We start from the raw sequence: 20,617 nt of genomic DNA, 5'->3' as shown, positions 1-20,617 counted from the left end.
TAAAATAAAATAAAAACCTATTCAACTGCAGCTGGTTACGTCTGAAAACAAGGTGATTAGGCGATGCAAAGAAATGTAATCTACAGCCGTTTAGATAAATAATTTAGATACATTTAGATAAATAAATAAATTAGTTAATTAATGTAATCACTTGAAAGAAAAGAACAGTTGTGTTGTGGCTAAAACTTAATAAGTTGTCGCATTCACTGGCTTAAAATTCAGTAGAGAAACCAATAAGAAAACTGCAGACTGTTTACAAAAATTAAATTATTGCAGCATTATGTTATTTCATCCAAATGTTATAAATTCTACTGCTCAATTATATATCAGCCATGCCTAAAATCTCACCAGGGGTTAAGCAAGACACCAAGAGAGAAACCGCACGGGAGATTTACGACAGAACTCGAAGGCGTCCAAGGACCAGTCATACCACAGGTGAGTCTGAAGACCTCCGTGAATCAATAATTTTAAACACATGCTAACACGCAGCATTTCATTATAAAATTAAATCAGATAAATAACCTTTCATTAGGCCCAGTGTGTTTGTGGCAAGGTAGAATTGTCATGTTATAGGACAAAAGGGGAGTTCCTGTATTAATGTCAGAAGTTCTTCTCAGCCCCCCCCCCCCCCCACCACCACCACTAAAAAACAAACAAACAAACAAACAAACAAACAAACCCAAACAAACTGAGAAAACTTGTAAAATTATTGTTTTTAGAACTATAATATCAGTCGCACCAGGAGGGAAATGTGAGATCAACACGTCCTCAGTTTAGCCCCTCTATTTGTTAACGTACAATAAAATGGCAAACGAATGAATCAAAAAAAAGATGTTAGCAGGAGTTTTGGTGGAAAGTTTAAATGACTCTGTTTTTACCATATTTACTAAAGAAAAACAAAGAGAAAGGGCACAAAAGTTAAAGTTTATCAACTGAGCTTTGATGTATTGTTATAAATATAAATAGCTTCGCTATGCTATGCATGCCTGTTTACCTACTAAATTAGATTTTCTAATTTTAATTCAGTCAGTTAAATGTTAAACTCCTCTTCACAACAATACATTAAAATGATCTTTAACTAATTGCCTAAAACGCTTCTGGTAATAATCTTATACTTTTACTTTACCTTTTAAGATATATGATTATATATACCACCATCAGCGTTTCAGATTATCTAATACAAGATTTAAATTGGAAAAACAAGTAATAATTTCTTATCTATTTGGTATTTAAGTGGCATTTTTATTTGATTTAAATTTTTATGAGGAAATGTATTCAGGCAAACAAAAACAGTCCCGGGGTCCTTGAGTCCTGCCTGACGCCATCGAGCCTCTCTCGGTCCTCTGTGGGTAAAACGTGGGGCTACCTCGTTTACTGTGTGCTGTTGAGTTCTCATCAAAATAAGATCAGTAAGTTTTGTCAACACTCGGTCGCTTTAGCTGTAGTTACTGAATACTTTCAGTCGACTCTGTGTGTTTGTTTCTCCGCGAAAACTTTTGAGAATCACTCAGAAGAGTTAGCAGTTTAGCCTCCAGTGCTAACACACTGTATCAAGAGCATCAGCCAGGCTAGCAGTGCTAACTGTACTTAGGGCAGCTTTAGCGTTGTTTAGATATCTGTATCTCCGTTTCTAAATGAACGCTTGGAAACGAAATAAGCCTGTCTGGGTTAACGTTTATTAACCCTTTCTTTTCCCAGTCGCCTGTGTTGTGCTTCAGCGTTGACAGGGCCACTTTACATCTGTCATGTTTGTGTCCTCAGAGATAACTGGACCACCTGAGACCCACTCAGCTTGGCAAGGATGGAGTACATGCAGGCTCCTGCCTCAAGCAGCCAGGGGAACATGTAAGTGCAGCCCTTTAGCACTGTGTGAGTTTTAACAGCAAAGCTCGTTCTCCAGACTGTGGATAGCATCTCTGCCTCTAACTGGCGACCGTGGCTCAGGGGGTTGGGAATCGCATCTGTAACCGGAACGTCGCCGGTTCGATCCCTGGGCTCTCTGTCCTGGTCGTTGTGTCCTTGGGCAAGACACTTTACCCTACTTGCCTACTGGTGTTGGCCAGAGGGGCCGATGGCGCGATATGGCAGCCTCGCTTCTGTCAGTCTGCCCCAGGGCAGCTGTGGCTACAACCGTAGCTTGCCTCCACCAGTGTGTGAATGTGAGAGTGAATGAATAGTGGCATTGTAAAGCGCTTTGGGTGCCTTGAAAAACGCTATATAAATCCAATCCATTATTAACTATAAAGCCTATATTTCCTTTAATGGTGGTATTAAACTACCAATAGGAGGCAAGGACACAGGATATATTGACCGATATTTGGCTTGCTATCTATCAGCAAGCAGAATAATCAACTACATAGCAGCAGCAGCCTGAGTCATAAAGTTTTCTGCTCGACCATGGTAACATTTCAATGTAAATATCTTTAAAAACTATTAAAGATAAAAGCTTGACATTTTCCTTGGCGTCCCATACCATAAAAGTGAACCAGAATCTGTGATTTGGGGATAAAGAAATATGCAATTCTTAAACAAAGTTATTTTCTCACTTATAATTTGAGTGCCATATGGAAACTACAGGATTTTGTTCTATTCAGGTTAGACATCTAATGATATTATTCTTTATGTAGTACAACTTGTAATATTTACTCAATCAGCAGGAAATGGAATGAAAATTTTTTTTTGTTTCTTTCAAGTGTCCATTACTCAAGTGGATTTGGCCCCCCATCATATGCAAAGTGTATACATTCAGGGTGGTTTGAAATGTTGGGCTTCCAGCATTTTTGAGCCCTCATAACATTGTAATGTTATAACATAAGTACAGTCGATAGACACATGAAAAATTTAGGGCTGGACACATGTAAGCTCTGTTTTAAAACTGCAAGCAAATCAACCAAAATATTTGTATATTATATTTGTATATATTTGTATATTTGTTTTAGTAATCAACTTTGAGCAGCAGTATAGTCATGGCTTCAATAGCAAAACTGCACCAGTGGTCATGTTTGTAATGTAACGTAATGGGAAGAAGCACTGGTACTCTGGATGTTTGATCTGCTTTGTTATAATTCACTGGAAAAAAGAATCAAAAAGTGCATTTTTGGTTAACTTTCAGGGGTAATATCACTACATGGCATAGGCGGCTGGTCAGTTGTAGCATAAGAAATTTCCTTTCTTTTCTTTTTTTCTTAAACCAACATTTTTAAATCAGGCTTATCGCTTATACATAATTTCTTCCGTTAGTTATTGTACCAAAAAAAAAAAAATAGATTCTGATGGAGTCATGTGGGGGACAATGATTGGGTTTTTTGTTTGTTTGTTTTTTCATTAAATCATCCATAAAGCACAACTGCAGTAAAATAAAATATACCATCTTTTCAGTGGGTGTGTTGCTGATTTGGACCAAAAGTTCCTAATTAAGAGCCCTGTTGACAAACTTGGTTCAAATCCTTTTCCACCGATCCAGTGCTATTAGCCAATCTCGAACCAGTTCTACATGTTTTAACCAAATAAAACTGGTTACCAGTGCCATAAAGCTGACACCAGTAGGACACCACAGAATTTCTGGTATCAGTAACTACCGTAATTGTCGGGCTATAAGCCGCTACTTTTTGCACCAGCTTTGAACCCTGCGGCTTTTAGTCAGGTGCGGCTTTTCTATGGATTGTCCAGGATTTTTGTGATATCGTAAGAGGATTTGTTTTGTTTGTTCCGCTGTTGTACGGCACTACGTTGCCTGGTGGAAGGGCATGTGATCAGACACACAGTATCGGGGATCAAGAGTGGTATGTTGATCACATGTCCATCCGCCAAGCAACATAGTGCCGTACAAGTAGCGCGAAAAACAAACTTCAAAGTAGCGCTACGCGTTCAGCGGGAGGCGTGGATGACGAGCGGCGATAAACTTGCGAAAAGCAAGTTATGCTCAACTCCACCGGTGGATTCTGACAGCGTGGAAAAGTGTGAAAACATCCACGCTCACCAACGGATTTCAAAGGGCTGGACTGCTGCATGGAGAGGAGGACACCGCCACGGCCCTTCTGAGGGTGTTCGACTCTGACACTGACAACGAGGATTTCTTTGGTTTTGAAAGTGACAACGAAGGAGAGAAGCTGAGAGTGGATGACGAAGCCACCCTGAGCCTGTTCGTTTCCGACACTGGAGAAGAGGACTTTGGTGGTTTTAGTGCGCAAGAAGATGGTGGTGAATGACTGACTTTTCTTCTTGTTAAAGCCGTGTCACTTCATATACCTAAAAAGTTATGCAAATATGTACCCATAACTTGTTTTTCAAAATATTAATAAAAGGGGTGTGTCTCCAAACAGCCATCTCTTTCCTGACAATTCCCTTTGTGCATATTCTCTTACATATGATAAGTCAACATTGAAACACCTGCGGCTTTTGGTCAGGTGCGGCTAATGTATGTACAAAACAGGATTTTCCCCTGATTTTAGCTTGTGCGGCTAATATTCAGGTGCGCTTTGTAGTCCGGGAAATACGGTATGTGAGGGGTTACCAAAAGAAATTCCCTAATGATTAGCAGCCCACAGATTCTGATAACTATGTTATATCTTGTTCTCATGTAAATTACTTCTGCTCTTAAAGCTTCAGAACACTTGGATCTCAAACCTGTCAAAAAGTGGGAAAGTTTTCAGAAGATAGCATTTCTCTGCCCCGACACATCACTAGTGGAATACAGATCATGGAGCAGTCTTTGTTAAGACTTAAAATTGAAATAATTAATATTTTATTTATTAGTCAAATAATAGGCTTGATCTGAATACATGTCCCTAGGCGGTAAAGGGGCTGCAGCTGTCTTCAGTCCAATATAACAACTAGCAGTAGCTTTTGATTTTAAATTGATTATGGCGCACTGTAAGTGTAGTTTTGCCAGAACCACTGAGATGAATTATGTCATCAAGTAAAGTGAACGTCGTGACTGTTTATTTTCAGAAAATGCTCAGGTGATGAGAAAAATATGGGAAAAACGCGACAACATAAGCTGCGACCTGCTTTGTAAAATCTCCCATTGTATTGTACTGTACATGCTGTCTTTAGTGAAGAGGCTGAAACCTATTATATAAATATATATCATCAACAAAAGGGTCTGAAACAACCCATCATTTATATGTGTTTCATTGACTTTGGCGTCTCTCCCCTCCAGCCTCTGCTGTACCTGTGGTGTCCCCATTGCTCCTAACCCAGCCAACATGTGTGTGGCCTGCCTGCGCACTCAGGTCGACATCTCAGAGGGAATCCCCAAGCAAGTCACAGTGCATTTCTGCAAGCAGTGTGAACGGTGCGTTTCATGCATTTAATAACAAACACATAACAGTTGTATTTGTTTTGTACACTGCAGTGCACCCATTATATCACTGTTTCTCTTTAGAAGGCATTTACAGGTGAAATGTAGCAGTCAGAACGGTGTGTTTTTATTTAAATGCATTTCCTCTTTTACGCAGGTACTTGCAGCCTCCAGCGACCTGGGTACAGTGTGCTCTGGAGTCCAGGGAGCTGCTTGCTCTTTGCTTGAAAAAACTAAAGAGCTCCATGTCTAAAGTAAGCCTCTTTCTTACTCAGTGTCACTAAAGACGAATAGCATATTTCTACATAAGTGAAAAATTTCTAGAATAAATTAAATATAAGGGGGTGTCCAGTGCCAGTTTGTAACATTAGATTCACAAGCTGCTTGTTTCAGTCCTGCCTTTTTATTGAGCACATTTTCTTTTTGTTGTGTTTTTGGGTTGTGTGAGGAGAGGGACCATCTTAGACATATGCAAGCTAAGAATTCATATCCTTAAGTATATATTACATTTTTAATGACAGTAAAGTTTAATCAAAACCTTAATGCTGTCCTCTTAAAACCCTTCTAGTTTAATGTTCTGTGCAGGTACTCTGTGATACATTATTACATTACAGCATCCTTCCCATCTATCTCTTTTTTTATTATGATGTGCACCACGTTCACTATTGTACTTCTCAATACTCAGACAGTGCTCGCAGATCTAAAACATCTCTCTTCACAGGTGCGACTTATCGATGCTGGATTCCTGTGGACAGAGCCGCACTCCAAAAGGATTAAGATGAAACTGACCATCCAGAAAGAGGTTAGAAAACAGGGGGACGTTGCTACGTGTGGGAAAATTCTATTTGTAATTAACAATATGAGATGAGCAAGGTGCTTTTTGTCCAGAAAGTTTAAAAAAAATCTTTTAATTTTTTTTATAATCTTAAGAATATTCATAAAAGTGGTGACAAGTTGTAGGACGTGCATCCACTACAAAGTGACCCTGAGGTTGTTTTATCAGAAGAACAAGCGATCTGTCTGTTCTTCAGAGAGTTAAGTGAGAGTAGCGAGCCTCGCCATTGGCTGTCATCGCATCTCCTTGACCTTTAGTGAGAACCTGAGCCTTGTGTTTTTTTTTTTTTTGTTTTGTGCAGTTGGAGGGTCTTTATAATTCTGCCAGCAGTTCTCCCTGTTCACATAAAAATTCAAGCATAACAATTCAAATATGCTCTCCCTGAACAGCTTGTTTAATGAATTTCAGCCACAAGTTTTTGTCATCGTTTCCTATGGAGTTGGAGCATATGGTGTGACTTGTTGTTGTCTTCTCCAGGTGATGAATGGCGCCATCCTACAACAGGTATTTGTGGTCGAGTTTGTCATCCAGTCCCAGATGTGTGACGACTGCCACCGTGTGGAGGCCAAAGACTTCTGGAAGGCCGTCGTTCAAGTTCGTCAGAAGGTGACCTGTGGTCTTACACTCTAATAAGTACAAACTATTTTCCCATTCTGGCTGTTTTCAAGCTTTTTAAAAGCACTTTTAAATAAACCATGAACCATTTTATCAGTTATTGAAGTGGATGGTGAATGGTTATATTTTAGCACATTTGTAAAATTGGTTGTCATAGTAAAGGGTTAAAAAGTAAAGCTTGTGGTCAAAGCTGAAAAATGTGTGCAAAGCCTCTTTTTCCACTAGCACTGACTCGACTTTAGACGTCAAATTTCATTCAGAAGAGTAATGTTTACTTTTTACGTTTTTTTTGGGTCATTGACTGTTTCTCTTAGCGCTGTTAGTGTATCATATAAACATACAAACATACCTCTCTGAGTCCTTGTTGGGAAATACAACTCAAGACACTCTGTACTGACGTACTGAACTTTACTGCTGCAGAGACAGTAGACTAGCAGTTCAGTGATTAATAGTTATGTTACTGTGAAGCTAAGCTATGTTATTATATAACTCAGCCACTTCATAATAAAAGCCAGTCACTGAAAAAGCTTTTGCTCTGTAGCTGCATGACAGAAAAGGCTCAGCAGATCGTAGATGCATGAAATAAACAGCTTGCTCAGACGTGGAAAAAACCCAGCTGTATTGAATGCCATTAAGTTGAGTGTTCGCAGGCAAATGCAAAGCTACTTATCGAGGTTTGTGCTGTTTAAAGGGATGAGTATGAGTTTCTCTGTGATGAAGATTTCTCTTTTGTCCATCAGACTGTACACAAAAAGACTTTCTACTATTTGGAGCAACTGATCCTGAAGCATAAACTCCACCAGAATGCCCTCAACATTAAAGAAATACATGGTAGGTCAATGATCTATGATTATGTGCACAACGCTGTGTACGCCAATAGAATTCTATAATAATGTTCCAGGTTCCTAAGAATGAGAGAGAAGCTGATAAACACAAACGATAAATGAATTTATCTTTCAAAATATTTATTTATCTTTTCATCATCTCTGTCTGCTCCTCTTCTTCATCTGCCACCTCCACCGCTGTTCTCTCCTCCCTCATCTCCACCTCATCCTCTTCCTCCTCAGCTGAAGCCGCGTCTCCAGAAGTCAGAGTTCTTACCTGAGAGAATGTGCATTAAAAATGCTGCTTTATTCCCAGTTTATATTGTCAGCAGATTAAATGTGCAGACCTCCCATTTCTAACAATAAGCAGTGTTGGGGAGTAACGGAATACATGTACCGCCGTTACGTATTTAGAATACAAAATATGAGTAACTGTATTCCGTTACAGTTACCGTTTAAAAAGGTGGTATTCAGAATACAGTTACTTTGTTGAAATAAATGGATTACACTGCGGTACTTTCCTGTTTCATTTTGTCGCGGGTCAGGACTGTTTGGGTTTTGTTTGACAGCTACGTTCTGTTGTTCCAGGCGGCAGCGTTACGGTTGCCATGGTTACAGGGCGACGCTCTCTCTCTCTTTCTGCGACTGTGTGTTTCCTGGGTGAGAGAGCGCCTTTTTGTTGTTGTTGTTGTGCTAAGCTAACAGGCAGAATGCTACAAGCATAGCTCTAAAGAATGTAGCATCATGGGCAGTGTAGTCCGTGTTGCAGGGAGAATGCACTGCCATACACGTTATGGGTCTGTGAGTGCGAGGAGGGAGAAAAAGGAGAGTGGAAAGGTACGAGTTGTCGTCGAGGAAAAACGGGAGCTGGAAGCATGTAAATATAATAATAACCACTGCAGCCAAGAAGAGTGCCTGACGAGCCCAGTTGTAAGTAAGCTATTAAGACTCGACTGTACACCGTGTTCGTGTTTTCCTCCGAAAACAATAAGTTCCGTTGGAGCAGCCTTTCAACGCCTCTCTCTGTCTGTCGCAAGAAAAGTTGACCCACACAACAAAGTAAAGCTAGTTTTCGGCTACGAGCCGACAGGGACCCCGCCGTATTAGTCAGAGGTCCCTTTACTACAGTTCGGAGTCGCGGACCTTCAGTAATAGTAATAAATCACACAGCAATAGTACATTCACGTTGTTGTAAAAAGCACGATAATATATTAAGTAATCCAAAGTATTCAGAATACGTTACTGTCATTGAGTAACGTAACGGAATACGTTACAGAATACATTTTGGGGCATGTATTCTGTATTCTGTAACGGAATACATTTTAAAAGTAACCTTCCCAACACTGACAATAAGCTGGCTGTAACTGCAGCAGCTGGTTAAAAGATAATGTTATAGACGCTAACCTTAGGTTTGAGTGTCCTAAAAATCTCACTTTCCCTATGATAAACAGTTGATTTATATTCTTGCATCTTATGAAAGTTTATACTCCAATTGCCTGAGTCTGACGGCATTAGATCTACTTCAGTAACAGCGGCTAACACCAACAAAAACGGCTGCTCTTACTCACAGAAATGTTCGGGATAGCCGCAGCATAAGTCAGCGTCACTGTCATCAGTCAGAAATGAGCTTCGCTGGCTCGGTCAACTCGTATCAGACTCCTTCGACGACGTTCTACAGCGTCCTCAAGAGTACATAGACACGGACGCTTCACATCAGGCATGTTGACAGCTGACATAAACAGTGGACTGAGAGTCTAGATTTACTACTGATGAATGAGGGGAAAAAACTGAAAATATTACAAATATTTAATTGACACTTGTTTCTTTTTAATGTGCACATATTGTTTAAATATATTAAAGTGTTGTGTGTGCAATAATGTGTTTATACACAGGCAGTAGTGGAAACCTGCCAGCCTGCCGCGGCTGGTATGGGGTGCCGAGGGTTAAAGGGGAAATGCCTCGTCTCTGCTGTGGGGACTTTTACCCAAATTACACTGCAAAGTGGGAAACTTGCCCTAGTTGTCACCAGCGGAACTAATGTGGGTTAGAGCGAAGGAGAGCATAATGATGTGTCGAGTGTTAATTACCTCTTCCCGTACCAGGCAACCAGTCATGCATGCATATCACTGGCACCAATAACTCCATGCAGCTGTCCTCGCGTGGGCCTCTCAGGGGCACACGTTGTACATCTAATCAGTGCGCTCTAATCAGAGCGGGTGTTCCTTACCAGCTGCCTGCAGAGCAAGCTTGTTTCTTACCCTACTTATGGATGCTAAGTGCTACTTCATACATACTTATATGCACAGAGGCTCACATGCTGTGCATTGAGTGACATCGCAGCAGCAGTCCTCTGTATTCTTGGATGGGACTGTTAAGCAGAGTTTTGGCCCGATGGGGTTGTTTAAATCATCTCCATGTCTCGGCAGGACTTGAAAGCTTTAAGAAGGTTACATGTGGCTGCCATATTTTTCTTTCCTCTTCATCTGCTCTGTGGTATGTGCCGTTTTCATGCATATGTTCTTTGGCGTGGGGATGACCTGCGAAGCACGCCTGTGATAAATATATCTGTGAAGTGTATTTGATGGTATTGCTTTTTCTCGCAGAGGGCATTGATTTCTACTACGGCTCCAAGCAGCACGCTCAGAAGATGGTGGACTTCTTGCAGTGCACCGTGCCCTGCAGGTAAACATTGCTTGCCTTTGAAAACACACAGCACGACCTTCACAGCGTTCAGTGATGGCGTCTGTCAGGGTTCAGTTTGTATGTGGAAGTGGAGATGATTAGCTAGCAGGTGTTAGCGAAATCTAGCCTGTCGGTAATACATCTGAATCGGAAGAGAATGTAACCCCTTAAAAAGAAAGGGAATATATTAAAGTTTTTAATTAATTTGAAACCGTGTGCAAGTGTTGTGTCTGCATGGCAGAAACTGTTTATATAATCATGATCTACACAGGATGTTTCCTTTCCATGTGTGCACAACATCTCAGTGCTTTTAGGCCCTTTTGTTGTACCATTTGTCCGACTGACACTTAACAAGCTTTCATGTGTTGGTGAATGTTTTAATATTACTAATAAAAATTAATACTTTCTTTTTAACTTTAAAGGTCAAAGGCATCTCAGCGCCTCATCTCTCACGACATCCACTCAAACACATACAACTACAAGAGCACCTTCTCCATGGAGATCGTACCGGTCTGCAAGGTATCCAGCAAACAGTTGCGTTTATATTTGGAACTCATTTTAGTTGAATCTAGGTTTTATCCCATGATTCATTGTTAGCAGTGAGACCCACCCGACTGTCCTCGTCACTCCTACGGCCTACACATTATACATATTTCTGTTAGTTTATAAAAAAGGTTGAATTTGTGTTTAACGGTGACAGGTTAGATTAAACTGGAAAGCAATGACATTAAGATGAAGGTGGGGATTAACTGATCCCTGTCAGGTGTCATTTTCAGTAGTTGATTAGCTGCCCAGTGCAGTTGAATGCTTTAATATCATGACATATACTGGGTTTGTTAACACCTCATATTTCAGTACTAGGGGCTCCATGGAGGGACACTTGTTTTCTTAAATGAAAATAAAATATTTTTTATTTTTATTTTTTGAGCAAACAAGCTGTTCAGCACATGTTCAAAGCCTTTTTACCCCACGTGACCTCAGTTTGACCCCCGGTTTTCTGGTTGTCTGGTTGCCAGGACAACGTCGTGTGCCTTTCACCTCGGCTGGCGCAGAGCCTGGGGAACATGGGTCAAGTCTGCGTGTGCATCCGTGTCACCAGCACCATCCATCTGATCGACCCCCGCACCCTGCAGAGTGAGTACGGAGGAGTTTTGACACGTTTAGCTGACAGCACGGCTCACGCTGTCTGCAGCTCACCTGGTTAGTTGTAGAAGCATTTCTCACGTATTTGTGTTGGCTTGCAGTCAGCAGAGATGTAGTTTAAGTCGGGGATAAGTGCAGCAAATAATTGTTGTCCTTTTAAAAAGAAAAAAAAAATTGTAATAAAACCTAACAGCAAGTAGCTTTTGAGCTCGAACCTGCTGGCCGGCCTTTCTTGTGTGGAGTTTAGATGTTGTAGCTGTGTCTGTGTGGCTGCTTTTTGTGTGCTCTGGCCTCCTGTGACAGTCCTATAACACGCATAACACACGTGACTCTATCCACCCTGCTCATCTCCTTGAATTGGACAAACGGTGTATTTAACTTGTAATTTCATTTTTGTTATTATTATTATTTTTTGTTTGTTTAAAGTGCCCATGCCTATTTTGAATTCCTATGAATGATCTCATAGTAAACACAATTAGTAGTGGCCTTTTAGTGTTAAGCTGCAGATATTCAACAGAAAATTGTCCAGTAATTTATTTGTAATTAACAGTAGCAGTTTTGTGTTATGAGACGTTTAGCAGGACATTTTACGTTTACATTTTATAAACCGTTTGACAGCTGATGGCTCAAAAATAATGGACATTTTAATTAACAGGCGAATTCATTCACTAGATTTAAATGTCTTCTGATTTCTTTAAGTCTGTTACCAATGGTTATTAGCATTGTTGAAAAAGAAGCTGTTGATTTTAGCACTTAACACTAGGAAGGCCCAGAGCCCAGCCATTTGGCTTTTCTACCTTTAAAACCCGGAGAGCAGCCAAATGGCTGGTAGGCTTTTAGCTAAGCTTTAGCTTCAGGCAAGTGGAAGCTAAATTGGCTAGTCATTCATATGTAAATTGGGTTGTTACCTGGGAATTCTGGAGGGAGGGGAGTGGGGGTGTGTGGATGAGGGGGTGGGGGAGCTGCTAAAAGCGGTGAGCTTCCTTTTGTTTCATCTTGATGCATTCTCAATCATCCAGGGAAACAAATCTCCAAAAGTCACCAACTTGGAGTGTTTCAGTTTGCCATCTTAGGGAGAAATCAACACACATGGGTGTATGTCCTTTGTTGCTGAGATTTATTGATAAAAACAGTACAAAAAATCAACCATTTGTACACATTTTTACAAATAATTATAAAAAGTGAGTGAGTACATTTCAACATTTTCAGCAATCACTCACAATCCTGGCACTGCCATGGTATCTGTAGTCTGCATTTACCTTGGCTTGGCTTCCTGATCAATTGTCCACTACCAAAAGGAAGCCAAGCCCTGTGATCACACCTTGTTTTGTTGTAAAGGGTGGCAGGGCTTGGCTTCCTTTTGGTAGTGGAGCATTGATCAGTCGTCCATTGTGGCATCAATGTGATCACACCTTGTTTTGTTGTAAAGGGTGGCAGGGCTTGGCTTCCTTTTGGTAGTGGAGCATTGATCAGTCGTCCATTGTGGCATCAATGTGATCACACCTTGTTTTGTTGTAAAGGGTGGCAGGGCTTGGCTTCCTTTTGGTAGTGGAGCATTGATCAGTCGTCCATTGTGGCATCAATGTGATCACACCTTGTTTTGTTGTAAAGGGTGGCAGGGCTTGGCTTCCTTTTGGTAGTGGAGCATTGATCAGTCGTCCATTGTGGCATCAATGTGATCACACCTTGTTTTGTTGTAAAGGGTGGCAGGGCTTGGCTTCCTTTTGGTAGTGGAGCATTGATCAGTCGTCCATTGTGGCATCAATGTGATCACACCTTGTTTTGTTGTAAAGGGTGGCAGGGCTTGGCTTCCTTTTGGTAGTGGAGCAGATTTACAACAAAACAAGGTGTGATCACATTGATGCCACAATGGACGACTGATCAATGCTCCACTACCAAAAGGAAGCCAAGCCCTGCCACCCTTTACAACAAAACAAGGTGTGATCACATTGATGCCACAATGGACGACTGATCAATGCTCCACTACCAAAAGGAAGCCAAGCCCTGCCACCCTTTACAACAAAACAAGGTGTGATCACATTGATGCCACAATGGACGACTGATCAATGCTCCACTACCAAAAGGAAGCCAAGCCCTGCCACCCTTTACAACAAAACAAGGTGTGATCACATTGATGCCACAATGGACGACTGATCAATGCTCCACTACCAAAAGGAAGCCAAGCCCTGCCACCCTTTACAACAAAACAAGGTGTGATCACAGGGCTTGGCTTCCTTTTGGTAGTGGACAATTGATCAGGAAGCCAAGCCAAGGTAAATGCAGACTACAGATACCATGGCAGTGCCAGGATTGTGAGTGATTGCTGAAAATGTTGAAATGTACTCACTCACTTTTTATAATTATTTGTAAAAATGTGTACAAATGGTTGATTTTTTGTACTGTTTTTATCAATAAATCTCAGCAACAAAGGACATACACCCATGTGTGTTGATTTCTCCCTAAGATGGCAAACTGAAACACTCCAAGTTGGTGACTTTTGGAGATTTGTTTCCCTGGATGATTGAGAATGCATCAAGATGAAACAAAAGGAAGCTCACCGCTTTTAGCAGCTCCCCCACCCCCTCATCCACACACCCCCACTCCCCTCCCTCCAGAATTCCCAGGTAACAACCCAATTTACATATGAATGACTAGCCAATTTAGCTTCCACTTGCCTGAAGCTAAAGCTTAGCTAAAAGCCTACCAGCCATTTGGCTGGTGGCGGGTTTTAAAGGTAGAAAGGTAGAAGCCTGGGCCTTCCTAGTGTTAATACATTTGCTCAGAAACTGAAATTGTGTAATTACATAAGAAGCCGATCATCACAGTCGACTAGCTGAATGTTTAAATATTCATCTGAGTAGTTTCTCATTGTATGACTTTGTTAAACCAGTTGTTGCCTCTGTGCACTCGGTTTAGCCTCTTTCAGTATCTGCACTTTTAGAAACATTACCACAGGTTGCTTATTTTTCACTCTTGTATTGTTCATAACACCAGAAGTATTTCCTGCATTACAGAGAATCGCTGCTTGGTCGACACCCTTCTAAACCGCACTAGACTGACCCCAGTTTGGTGACCACATGTTCCACGCAGTCATTTTACTCGGCTGCTTCTCTCTTCTCCAGTCACAGCACGAGATTAGACGTGCTCCCAGAGAGCAAAACATATTTCAGATTGCATTATTTATTCTATCAAAGCCAAGTTATCTGATTTAGGGGGACTTATTACCAATACAAGCACGGAGACAATTAGTGATGGGTTGCTTCCTCTGCGTGTGGCGTAATCGCTCATTTTGTGAGAGGCTGGATGGTCCTCCACATCTTGAAGCAGCACACACGTTTTTAATTACTCTTCAAAGAGCAGGCTATATTTGGAGCAGAAAGTTTTTTAGCTGGTTGAAAAGCACAAACAGCCTCAAGGCTGTCGAGCAGATTCAGCGGCACAAGGCAATTAACTCATGTATCAGAAGTATCTGTTTCTGTTTTTCTGCTTGTACAGTTTGATTGCAGTATAGACAGGAAGACAATCTTCCTGTCTAGTTTGTTTACAGTACGAACAGAAAGAAAAAGCACTTATGGATAAATCAGACTTGGAATATTTTTAATACTCTGCTTAGAAAAATGAAAGGAAGATTTAGAAAACACACGCTGAATATCTATACTGATATAGGCTGGGTAATTTGTTAGGATTGAAAGGCTCAACTTGCCACATCTTTTCACGGAAAAGAAATTAATCTACAGACAGTGGGCTGAATTCAAATACAGCCCAAAAATCAAAGTGAAAAGGACTAGTCCATTTTACTGAAATTTCATTACAGCAAATCCAAATGGTGCTCAGTAGTTTGTATGGCCTCCTTGTGCTTGATGATGGATGGTGTCCTTGGGGATCTCCTCCCACATTTGGACCAGGGCATCACTGAGCTCCTGGGCGGTCTCAGGTGCAACCTGTCAGAAGGACTGAAACATATGTCCCAGTGGTGTTCTGTTCGATTTATGTCAGGCGAGCATGGGGGGGGGGGGGGGGGGCAGGCAGTGATATCAGTTCCTTGCATGAGCTGGTTTCAAACTGTCATCACATGTGGCCGGCCATTGTCGAGCACCAGGAGGTGCCCAGGAACCCTGCAGCAGGGTTTGACAGGTTCAAGGATTTCTTCCCAGTTTGGCAGTCAGGTTGCTGCTGCCTCACCTGTAGAGGTCTGTTCACCACTCGATGGATGTGTCGTGCCTCGGACCTACCTGTGTAACCTCTGTAGGGTCCAAATTTTTCTTTATATTGGGTCAAAATCCCAGAACTTTAACTGACTTGATGCTATACTCAGATTTAAAAGTGTTATTTTCATATTTTTTGAGTAGTGTATGTATTTTTTCCAGAAAAAAATATTTAAATATCCGGAAAGTTAAGTGTGTGGGGTTTTTTTTGTTTTTTGTTTTTTTTAATTAATTACTCTAAATAATCAAAAGTATCTTTCTAGTTGCCGAGGTGGACGGGAACACATACTGGCGAAACCCCTTCAACGGTCTCTTCAACCCAAGCCAGCTGGAGGAGTTCATAGTCATGGACACTGACATCATCAGAGACCAGAAGCTGGGTGCTGGAGCTGGCATGAGGTCCAACAAAGTAAGGGCGCGTGTGTGTTGGTGCAGAACAGATTGCATTATGGGGGAACATTGCTCTTCCCTTAGAAGTAAAATCAATAGCAAACCATTACATTATCCCTGAACCTGTATGTTGGATTCGAGCCAAATCGACACAAACAGTCAGGAGTGTTTCTTTTGAGGCGAGTGCGGTGTGTAGTTTCCCGTCGCTCTTTTGTGTGTGTGTGTGTGTGTGTGTGTGTGTGTGTGTGTGTGTGTGTGTGTGTGTGTGTGTGTGAGTGTTGCATTATTATTGATGCACCTGAGTGAGCAAACTTGGACGAAAGAACAGGAGTAATGTTGTTTGATTGCTTTAAACATTTTGGATTTTCCCTTCCCTCTTTGTGTTTGTGTGTATACAGCACACCCTGGCTGAGGTGTGGGTTCAGAAAACATCAGAGATGAATACCAGTCAGCAGTACCACTGCCGTACATTCCTGGGCCACCTTCTCAATATTGGAGACCTGGTGCTGGGGTACGTACGCAGAACAGTCGGATAACAATGAATAAATAAGAGTAATAATAAATAATGAAATAATGGTCAGTGGTTAATTTTCTTCTTATCTTGTAGGTTTGACTTTGCCAATTCCAACATCAATGATGAGTACCTTAATAAGATGAACCCTCACCATGTTCCTGATGTGGTAAGTGTCACCTGCACTCAGCGACACGATTTGTTGACTTGATTAACACTGACCTCTAGTGGCAAACTAAAACCCTGCATGGAGTTCTGAACGTTCATCCCTTCGTTAAATCGCATGGGAACAAAAATGCCGTGTGTTGTTGAATTTGAGCATTTGTACATTCAAAGGTGCTGATCAAGAAGAGCTACGACCGCAGCAGGAGGGTGAAGCGCAGGAACTGGAAACTGCAGGAGATGGCCAGAGACCGTGAAGGCATGGACACAGATGATGAGAGGTAAGACTGCTCAGCTCATTGAGATGAATGATGTATGGCTTACAAGCATTTACCTCTAAGCTGTCTTGGGAATGTTTTGTTTTTTTTGTTTTTAGGCTAAGATTAAGGACTTAAAAGTTTAAAAAGCACTTTTGTTTGGGACTATGTTCAGATGTTTGTACAGTGGTTTGGTTTTTTTGGGGGTTTTTTGTATTCCTGTCGTCCTCCCTTCACTCCCAGCTGATTGTGGCTCCCCTCCCTGACCCTGGTTCTGCCAGAGATTTTCCTTCCCACTGTCGCTTAGTGCTCCCACATAGGGGTCATCTAATTGTTGGAGTTTTCCTTCCATTATTGTAGGGTCAACCTGAAGTTGTATAGTTTTCACTTGAAAAAAAAAAATCAGGTTTATTGGTGTGAATGATTTGTTTCAACCAGTATAGCGCTGTAGCTCACTGATGTGTGTTTTTGGACGACAGTGGAGGCGTAACAGATGAATGAGCTGCTTCAGACTCAGATACACAGAAAATACTTCTTAAAATGATTCATTATTAGTTTTAAGCTTTTCATACAATTTCTAAACATATTGACAGACACAGTTGCCAAGTGGAACTGCAGAGCTGTTAATATAGTTGAGGACACGCGCTTTACATAACTGTGGTTCCTCGTGCCTCCCCAAGAGTGACAGAGAGGGAGTGGATAAATATTTACAGTTTTTTTTGCTAACATGAATGTTCAATAAACATGTTAAATGTGTATATTTTCCCTTTTTTCTTGAGTCCGTTTGCTCATGCAAAATGAAATGTGAATGAAAATTAATCCACAGTAACCCTGTGACGAATCAGATTAAACATTTTAATTGTTTGACAAGCACTAATATATATTATATATTTTTGTATGCTTACCTATTAGTATATGGTTTCATTTTTTTTACGGTAAGTTGTATTTCACAGGAGAGATCCTGTGTTAAAAGATTGAAGAACACTCTTCAAATTCTCTTTGAATTTAAGCATTTAACATTCTTTGTTTATTCTGCATTTACTTCATTATATTCCATAAATGTCTGTTACAAGCTTAAATATAAAGTTGAAAAATGTAATTGCAACCAGGCTATTGATCAAATAATTGTAATTAATCACGATTAATTACAGAAAATTTTTTTTAATCTTTTGACAGGACTAAATATTATGAATTAATAGTCAGGTGAATAAAAAAATATCTAATCAAAAAGTGGGGGTCGGGGGTGCTCCTCATGAAGTATTAAAAAATTAGCATAAATTTGAAACGCCTTGGAAATATCCCTTAAAAAAGAGCCGTCAGAGGGCACAACTCTCCCAGAGGTAAAAGGCTATGCTAAAACTTTTATGTTTTATGATGTCAAGTCACGCTGGCGTCTGCCTGTTATGGTCTCATTGTGACATCGAAGGGCGTTGTGTAGAAAACATAAAAAGTGTCTCTTACAGCTCGCTCCCTGTGATATGATGTATTACTCAATATGGTTTCTTGACATTTCTTTCCCCCCAAGGTCAACTTTACTTTGGAGCTAGCAATGAAGGTCAAATGCTTAGCCAACCTAGGTACTCGTGTCCTGGAAGGCCCAGTATATTATTGTGAAGTTTTAGATGATCCATAAAAATTGTGCCTAATATAACGTTTTAAGCTGTTTTTTCAACTTTAACATTTTCTATGACCTCGACCCAATTTTTCACCAAAATTAAGTCGGCTTGAGCTATCAACGCACAAAATGTGAAAATTACATGTTAAAAACTGGTTGATAGACCGCTAACAATCAGAACTGATTACTTACTCCCTCCCTTTGAGGTGAGATTAAATAACCAAAGGGTCTTATTATCATTTTAAGATTAAAGCCGTTACTTCCAGCACGCACATCTCTGGTGTAGACCACATAGGAAAAACACTTCGATACCTGAAACGAGGACTCAAGGGAGTTAATAGTTGTTTAGTGTACTAAGAGCGCAGAGTGTCATGTGGTTTGTCTTTTGTTATCTGTAAAGTAACCAGACTGGTTTTGCTCTCAACTTACTTTTCTGTCTTCAGGCAATATCAGGACTTCCTGGAGGACCTGGAGGAAGATGAGGCACTGAGGAAGAACGTCAATATCTTCAGAGGTGAGCAGCTGATGACCGCAGCACAGACTTACTCCCGCAGCAGCATCACGAGAGAGATTTCAGAGCCTTTGTTTAGGTTTCTATTGTCAGGTTACGGCTCATTTACCGTCAACGGCTGCTTGAGGTTCTGATGGAAGTTGTGTCACACGTTCATTACAGATGATGCATGAGACACTTAATGAGCAGATGCTGATTTTTCAATTTCAGATGCGTCAAAGATCCCGGTGGAGAGCGACACTGATGATGACGGAGCACCACGCGTTTCCCTGGCGGAGATGCTGGAGGAGTTGAGTCTAACGGACGCCACAGGAGGAGAGGGTGCCGACATGATGACGGACTAACCAGTTGGCGTTCTGACATTGTGACGCCGACAGCCGATTTATCAAATAAAGGCCCGTTTACAATACAACGGTGCAATTGCACACCGGATTTAGAACTGTCTGCAAATTGGGGACCGTTTCAAACACGGACAGATGATATGTTGGTGCAAACAAATCCAGTGGTGTACTGGTTTATGATGGTTAAAACGTACCAACTGTGAGTCATAATGGCACTCAGTCATATGAAACATGATAATTTATCTCCATGGTCTCAGTGGATTTTATCCAAACTGGGTCTTCAGATCACATTTCCTGTCTTTATATGATCCTCTTTGTCATATCAGAATAATATGAAAATGAAGCAGTTACAGCTGCTTTATCGAAATAAATCCTTACCCACACATTTTCTGCTGGTTTAGAGGCTCATGTTGTGAAGTGCTTTGCTTTATTTATCCACCAGAGGGAGCTTTGTGCTAGGAAGATATGGGAAGTAACTCATTTAAAGGAGGCTGGCAGCAAGCTGAGCAAAGTCTGTTAATGGTGTAATTTGGCTACTGTGGGCAAAATGCAAATGCTGTCCAGCTGCAACACCTTCAGCCAGCGAGCGTACAGTCTCTGTGAGGCGAGCTGATTTAAAAACGAAAGTGTAAAAATGGGCATTCTTCCCCTCTCTGTTTGAAGCCTGTCGCACCAGCATGTGCTTTAAATGCAATACATTTAAGTCAGTACTTATTTGTGCCTTCACAGTTCATTCAAATCATGCTCTCAAGTCTATGCTTAACCCATTGTGCCACTAATGGCACATTTATGACAAGCTCCTAGCTCCAGCTTACTGAAAAGGTGCAAAAATGTAAAGATCCAAACAAATTTTGGATTCCACTGCACATTAAAGCCGACTCTTTTACCAGAAATGCTCCTCAGAACAATTTTTCTCACATGAACACTCAAATTTAAGGCTTTTGGACCAGTAAAATTCAAGACTTTAACATTTTTGGATTATGTTGCTTGATATTCTGATAATATGCAGGATAATATAGCAATGTATTATGATAAATGTCAGGCTTGTGGGATTTCGAATGTAAATATACAAACACGGTGACAACATCCTAAATCAGTTGTTTAGAAGCAATAAATGAAGTAGAACAATAAAAACTTGGAATGTATTTAACAGGGGGGTTAATTAACTCTATTAAATCTGATTTCTTTTTTTGTATGTGAATGCATTAAAGCAAACCATACTGG

At 40.8% G+C, this 20,617-nt stretch overlaps 1 protein-coding gene across 1 annotated transcript; it reads left to right on the top strand.

Moving 5' to 3' along the window:
• The first annotated feature begins 1,294 nt into the window (after positions 1 to 1,294).
• On the top strand, positions 1,295 to 19,781 carry nmd3 (NMD3 ribosome export adaptor). The gene is made up of 16 exons (XM_085379370.1): positions 1,295 to 1,409; positions 1,762 to 1,845; positions 5,162 to 5,296; positions 5,460 to 5,556; positions 6,024 to 6,104; positions 6,615 to 6,743; positions 7,493 to 7,583; positions 10,180 to 10,258; positions 10,681 to 10,777; positions 11,275 to 11,392; positions 15,870 to 16,015; positions 16,395 to 16,507; positions 16,604 to 16,676; positions 16,844 to 16,950; positions 18,985 to 19,055; positions 19,263 to 19,781. The coding sequence occupies exons 2-16, from the start codon at positions 1,802 to 1,804 to the stop codon at positions 19,394 to 19,396; spliced, it is 1,515 nt and encodes a 504-aa protein (XP_085235496.1). The 5' UTR covers positions 1,295 to 1,409; positions 1,762 to 1,801; the 3' UTR covers positions 19,397 to 19,781.
• The last annotated feature ends 836 nt before the right edge of the window (positions 19,782 to 20,617 follow it).

This window comes from Rhamphochromis longiceps, linkage group LG14 (genome assembly GCF_057381845.1).
Source record: "Rhamphochromis longiceps isolate RC_006_pf linkage group LG14, R_longiceps_female_GT1.1, whole genome shotgun sequence".
Taxonomy (NCBI): Eukaryota; Metazoa; Chordata; class Actinopteri; order Cichliformes; family Cichlidae; genus Rhamphochromis; species Rhamphochromis longiceps.
Note: the sequence above shows the minus strand (reverse complement) of the source record. Positions and strands in the feature narration are given on the sequence as shown.